Below are 6,822 nucleotides of genomic sequence, written 5' to 3' on the forward strand. Positions count from 1 at the left end.
TAAGATGGCCAAAAAAAGTATGTTTCTAACATATGTGTTGTGGTTAGGTGGTGGATTTTTTGGTTTACACCACATTTACCTCGAAAGGGACGCTCAAGCATTTCTTTGGTGGTGTACACTTGGTGGTTATATTGGTTGTGGCTGGGTGAGAGATATTTTCCATATACCCGAATATGTGGCAGATGCAAATGAAGATAAAAAGTTTATGGAAAAACACATACAACGAGTAAAGGAACACAGAACGGTAATTTTTTATTAAGTTACCACGCAACTGATTCACCCTCTGCTTAATAACTTGACATTAAAATGTACATACATTTCTCGAACCATGGTGGTAATAGTCCTAATAACTGTAATTGTCAAACCACTAAGTGAATGAATGAATTACTACTAATAATAGTTTTTTGGAATTAATGTACAAATAACATGTTTAGATCTTTCTTAATGGGAGATTGCTTCAAGTACCCCTGTCCTCACTTCTGATGTTTTCATGTTTCTGCATACCAATAAGAATAGAAATATATTTTCACTACTGACTGTTTAAAAAATTATTGATCCTGTGCTATTCCTACATTGTTGTCAATATACAAGTAGCAGCAAGTGAAATAGGTATCAGAAATAGCAAGATTCTTCATAAAAGTGTTAGCAGTAGTGGGGTTCAATCAGATCAGGTTAGGGGTTCACTCTGCATTGTTTGTTTGGAAGATACAAAATAATTACTGCTGCTTCACTAATACTGGAAGTGGCTTTCTCACTTAACTTAAATAAAGCTGCTTAAAAATTAAATTATGCAGAAAGTGGTTTCACATTCTGCTTCCAAATTAACACCTGTATGTCAGAATCTGTTTGAAACATGTTGTCAACAATGAGCAATAGTAACGAGAGAATTCACCTGAAAGGAGAAGTATATTAAATTTCTGAAATAGGCTCTTCTTTTAATGTCTGCCATTTTTCTAATGATTTTTGTTTGGTTGTTAAATACTCTTTACTGTCTGTTGAATTTCCTCCAAAAATAACTTTAACATAAAGGAATGTAAGTTAATACACTTACAAAGATGATATCTAGTTTCATGTGCAGCCAACCAAATTAGATGTTCTAAAATTAGGAAATGCATCCATCTAAATCTAGTCACTTCATAGTGTCACTAACAGTATGAACTACACTTATTATAGGGTCAACAAAAATTACTCAGAGAAAATACATGACAAAAATTTCCTTAACAAAAGCTACATATATTTTGAAGATTTAAGGACACTACTGTAATGGAAACAGCCTATATCATGTTGGTATTATTGATGGTTGAAAATGAATTACAAAGGTGGGTTGCTTCCATTTATACTAAGCTTAATCAAATCTGTTAACTGGCTCACTCAAAAGTTATGGAGTATGGACACATAGACAAGATGATCAACTTCCTTTTCTTATAAGTAAAAAATGTAAAACCGAAAACAATTCCCAATGTTTTTGGATTTGAACCTAGGGCACTTGCAGGAATAGCACTGTAAGAGAATTATGTAACTGAAAGAGATCATAATAAAGGAAAACACAGTGCATTGTGTAGAAACAGGTAAGCAGTCTGCTGGCCTATTTTCATTCTTTTTATTTTATTTTAAATTGAAAAACTTCAGTTATGTAACTGAAGCCTGGAATATTTAATTCAAGAATTTCTGATAGTAATATTTGGTGTTTTTCAACACAAACACATGCTTCATATAACATTTGTACATAACAGTAAAACATCTTATAATGCCAAATTTCTTGTGTTCAGCTGTTCATTACTTACTATAATGAAATTTAAGGCCTTGAAACAATTTTGCAGGCTCTCAGATGATGTCAATAAATACACATTATGTTTAAAGGAAAAATTAGAATGTTTATAATGTTAAGGCAGACTTGAAATTTTGCATATTTTACATCTTATTTCAATCTAACATTTTCATTAGACTGCCATATTGGTATTCAGTAGTGCATGTTGCAGGGTTTCACACAGAATTTGACCAACATTATTAGTCATTATTCAGAATGTTAATGTACTAACTGGCATGAAATTTGGAAAGCTTGGAAAAAGTGTGCCTTCTCAGTATAAAAACATCGCAAAAACGTTTTTAAATTTGATTATGTTATCATATTACCATCATAAGTTAAATTTGCTTAACCATAATGGTGCAAATATATATCGTCTATGATAAGAGCAAGCTTAAAACAGTATTTTTTATGAGATCTACATTCATGTCAATTATGAGACTGTTTATCTTTTTTGCAAACTGTTCTAAAAAGTATATTAATTACATTTGTTAACAGAGCACATTGCAGGCATAATGTTTCAGTGCACTGATGAACCTATTGGTCACATAATGCCAGGAAGTAAGAATTTTGTTGAAAATAGTTGTTACATTTTATTTGTGAGTGCATATGCATGTATGTGTATCATCATGAATTTGTGATATTTTAAACATACCCCACTTTTTCATTTCCAGCCTCCATTTTCCACCACAAGATTCTGTGGTATGGTTATAATAGCGTACCTATGGAGCTCAGTTCTGTGGTTAGCCATTCCTGACGAAGAAGTTGGAGGTGTTAATTGGAGATGGTTAATTGTGTTTGTGCCGCTTGCTTGTGCATTGGGTATGAATGAAATGACATCTATTGATTAAATGCTCATTAATTTATGTTTTTGTATTATAGTAGTTATGTTTGTGTCTGTAGGGGTTTGGACAGTTGGCAATATTGGAAGAGAAGAAGGCACTATTCATTGGGCTTTGTTTGGAGCATATGCAACACTCCCACTTTACTGGCTCCTTGAAGATGATTCCACGTGGTACACATTGATGACATTTGTTTCTGCTTTAGCATTTGATACAAAATCAAAACAATGGCGGAGAAAACCAAAACAACAGAAATCATTATTAAAGTAGGTACTTGAAATGTTGTATAAATCAGTATATACATTGTGATCAAATACATAATCCATATAACAGACAAAATACAGTAAAATCTCTATGTAAGAAAATGCAAGCATGTTTGTTTCATAGAAGTTTTTTTAAGCATATTCAGTTGTAACATTCATTTTAATTTTACAATCATACAGTATTTGTGGCATTGAAAATATAAGTTCAAAAATAACAGTCCTTATCCTCATTGCATGGGTAAGGCAAAACTCAGCACTTCTGAACAGACACCATGCCTTCACTACACAGAAAACTGCAGTGTACTGCACAGTAATATAACATTTCATTATTAATAACACTTCATATCAGTTTCATGTTGAAGGTATTGTGAAATTTTCCATCAAAACCCCTTATTCCTGGCAGATAATGTTTTGCCATGAAAGAATAATATTGAGAATTAAAAACTAGTTTCTTCATGGTGATATTGAGTTATAATGAAAACAAGCTCTGACATATTATAAAATGTACCTTACACTTTTAACATTTAATGTTATAATAATTTTTGAAAGACTGAATATTTAAAATTAAAAACATTGTTTGCAATAATATTCATCATAGTTTCTAAGCATAATCTTTGTCCAGGCGCATCATGGTGTTGTCCATTTGTGGAATGCTGTACTTGTCCCTGTGGGGGAGTTACTTTTATTTCAATGCCAAATTCACGGATAAAGAGGGGGAGGAGATAAAGGTTTCAGAAGCTGTGCACCATTTCTTAACTTCTCCTTTGTGGACTGATCTCAAACAGTCACTATATGATACCTGGAATTATGCTCAGCACCATGGCTGGTATGAGATATGGAAACAACTCATTGATCTGTCAGATCCTCATGGAGAACAAAATGCATATAAGGTGTGTGGCCATAACTTGTAAGAAAGTTACATTTTTATGCACTCTTGCACAAAGTACTAGTAGCTAAGTACTGTATGTACTCAGGATTTATGTTCTGAATTTTCCTCTGAGTAGATGTAGGTTAGTGGAAGCATGAAACATTCTTGCTTTTGAGTAGAGGCACAAAGGAAGGATTCAAGAAAATGCTGCAGTGATGGAGAAGAGCCTACAGTCAGAAGGGGCACAGTGTTGTTTCAGTAACTGGCAGCCAAGTATTCTGAAGCAGTGATGAAATACCATTATTATACACACATATCTCTGGAATCACTGTTTATTACAATCATATCACTTAACATACAGGTACACATTTTAGAATAATTTCCTGCCAACCAATGTTAGATGCAAATATTGGGACATTAGTAAGTCACTCTGCTGTCTACAGTCAGTTAATATTTCCCACTTAAATGTCTGATAACATCCACAAGGATTTAATTACTTTAATTTGGAAACTAAAGTGCAGTTATGTAACTCGTTAATTGGGTCCCTTGTCACCACACTGTTACATGTGCTCAAGGTGTGGATGGAGGAAACAGCCACAAAATATGCAGGGAAGCTGTGAATATACTGAATATGCATAGCTGATGGAAGGTGATCTCCAACTTGGAGAATGGGTAGGGGCTAACAACCTCTTGCCATAAAAAAACTAGCTTGTTACAAAATGTTACACAGTGGAGGGTTCTTATGAGAATTCTTAGCATGATGAACTTGGGAGAAGCATGACTGATGAATTTCTAATATCACATACTTTTGGGGTTTTAGTCTTTGCAGTTTCATAGACCAGTTCATATGTTAACAGGTGCTTGGTGTTTCCAGTGGAGCATCTCAGCAAGAAATTACAGCCAGGTGGAGAGCCTTGTCTCGAGAATTTCATCCTGACAAAGCAAAAGATCCTACACTAAAGCAAGCAGCTCAGGAAAAGTTCATGGAAATCCAGCAAGCATATGAAATTTTATCGAATATTAAGAATAAAAGGAGTCAACGAAACAAGAAATTCAGTCCAGATTAATCACTGTAAATAAACTAATATGTCAGAGACCTGTGTATTTTGAAGAAATTGTATTTTTTTATCAGATTTGAAGAATGTTATCCATATGAATAGTTTACAAACCAAGTGATGGCTGCTTTTGGTAACTCGACATTTAATCCTATGTAGTTCCATGCTGAGTGTCTGTGGGTGCTATCATGGTGACCCACATGGCACTACAAGATCACATCAGACTGCAAATATTTATATCATTCTCAAACATCGATTTTTGAATCCATGGTATGTTCAAAACACTAAAGAAAGGTGTAATAACTCTACAATAGTAGAATCCCAAGGTTCAATACTAATATCTACAGCGATGTTGTCAGATTGTAAACTCTTCCATGCCAGGATTTAATGTATTCTACTGAGACTGCTACAGAATTTTGTGAAGATGTGTTGCCATCTCTTGGTACACACAAAACTCCTGGCTCTTGGTCTGCAACTCTGTTCTGCAGCGTCTATCATTAATATTCCAATCAAAGGTAGATCCTAGGCTGTTATTTATGGGATGCAAATATAATAATAAATTCTTATTCACTTTAGAAGCAGAAGCTAACACATCTTACACCATCATATGCAGAACATGGCTTAGTTTCAAGTTCTTCTCCTTCAGTGCTAAAATCTAACATTCTCTCAATTGTGATTTCCCAGTCAAATTACTTAATTTTACTTCATGAATACAACCAAATTAAGACTTTGTGTCTTCAACTTACATTTCTTTACAAAAGACCATATGGCAGGATTTGGAACTTTCACGCTGCTGTAGCAGCAGTTCTTACTAGTGGAAGTATGACATACCCCTTTGTATGCTACACACACATGCTTTAAGGATGGTTCCCTTGAAGTTTCACATGCTACCAAACTTGAGTGAAATATCTGTCACACAAAGACTCAAGCCAAAACAGACAGAAGTCTTGATACACACATAAGAATCCAATTCCCAGGAAGAAATATATAATTGGATTTGTATAGTAAAAGATGCACAAAAATTGAATATTGATTGACTCTGCATCACTGTTGGTTTGATGTTTTCTCCTGTTTGAACAGATCTATAATTCAGTATATATTTATTTATTATTTCAGTCTATACACAAACTTAATTTTAATTTTTAAATGTTGTTGTTAAAATTAAAATTAAAATTTAGCGCTTTTCATCGTTATTACGATGTTACATTCCAGCGCTTATTAATTTTACGACATGTTTCGATGCTATTGCATCATCCTCAGGTTTTTTATTGTTATTTTCATCTTTAAAACTAATATATATTTATTAATGCAACCATTTATTGATTTATTTGTTTTGTAGATTTCTTTTTTGTAGGTATTTCTTTTTTGATCTTCGTAGTGTTTTGCATATTTTTGGTCAGTTGTTCATTATTCTGTGAAATAATTCAGTTTTATGGGTGATGCACACTGCCTAAGGTGATAGGAAAATGACCCCACCCTATAATATTATATTCACCATTTATCAGTCTGTTTATATTTAATTACTGTTTTATGAATCACAGACCAGGATATGAAAACAGTTTCATAACTTTCATAAATTATTTTTAATGTTCATTGCTCCAAATTAATATATTATTTGTAAGTATAAATTTGAAGATGCTCAACAGATGGAAAGAAGTTTATAAAATGTATACCTTTATATTACTGTAAAAGTAGTTGTAACAGGATACTGCCATCTTTTTTGGACTGGCAGGTTTTATTTTTTGATACTGATTCACATAATTAAGTCCACCCATAAAGGAAAAAACACTCCATGTTAAGTGTGCATATTTCATTCTAGAACGGTTACAGGTATCTTTGTGTATTGAAAGTGTTCTCTATTTATATTTGCTTTTGTATATCACATTTGTACTTACATGTTCTATAATTTTTCACAACTTGTTGATAGTTACAAATTTATGTTTTTATATTATTCATGAAAATACAGTATTAAAACTGTTCTGGTGCTGTA

At 33.0% G+C, this 6,822-nt stretch overlaps 1 protein-coding gene across 1 annotated transcript; it reads left to right on the forward strand.

Moving 5' to 3' along the window:
- The first annotated feature begins 4 nt into the window (after positions 1-4).
- Positions 5-6,822, forward strand: wus (TM2 and DnaJ domain-containing protein wurst). The gene is made up of 5 exons (XM_022059568.2): positions 5-244; positions 2,479-2,626; positions 2,708-2,912; positions 3,532-3,799; positions 4,635-6,822. Exons 1-5 carry the CDS (start codon positions 5-7, stop codon positions 4,842-4,844), a joined length of 1,071 nt encoding a protein of 356 aa, XP_021915260.1. The 3' UTR covers positions 4,845-6,822.

This window comes from Zootermopsis nevadensis, unplaced genomic scaffold (genome assembly GCF_977971745.1).
Source record: "Zootermopsis nevadensis isolate Lab colony 2312 unplaced genomic scaffold, Znev_1.0 Znev_ptg000020l, whole genome shotgun sequence".
Taxonomy (NCBI): Eukaryota; Metazoa; Arthropoda; class Insecta; order Blattodea; family Termopsidae; genus Zootermopsis; species Zootermopsis nevadensis.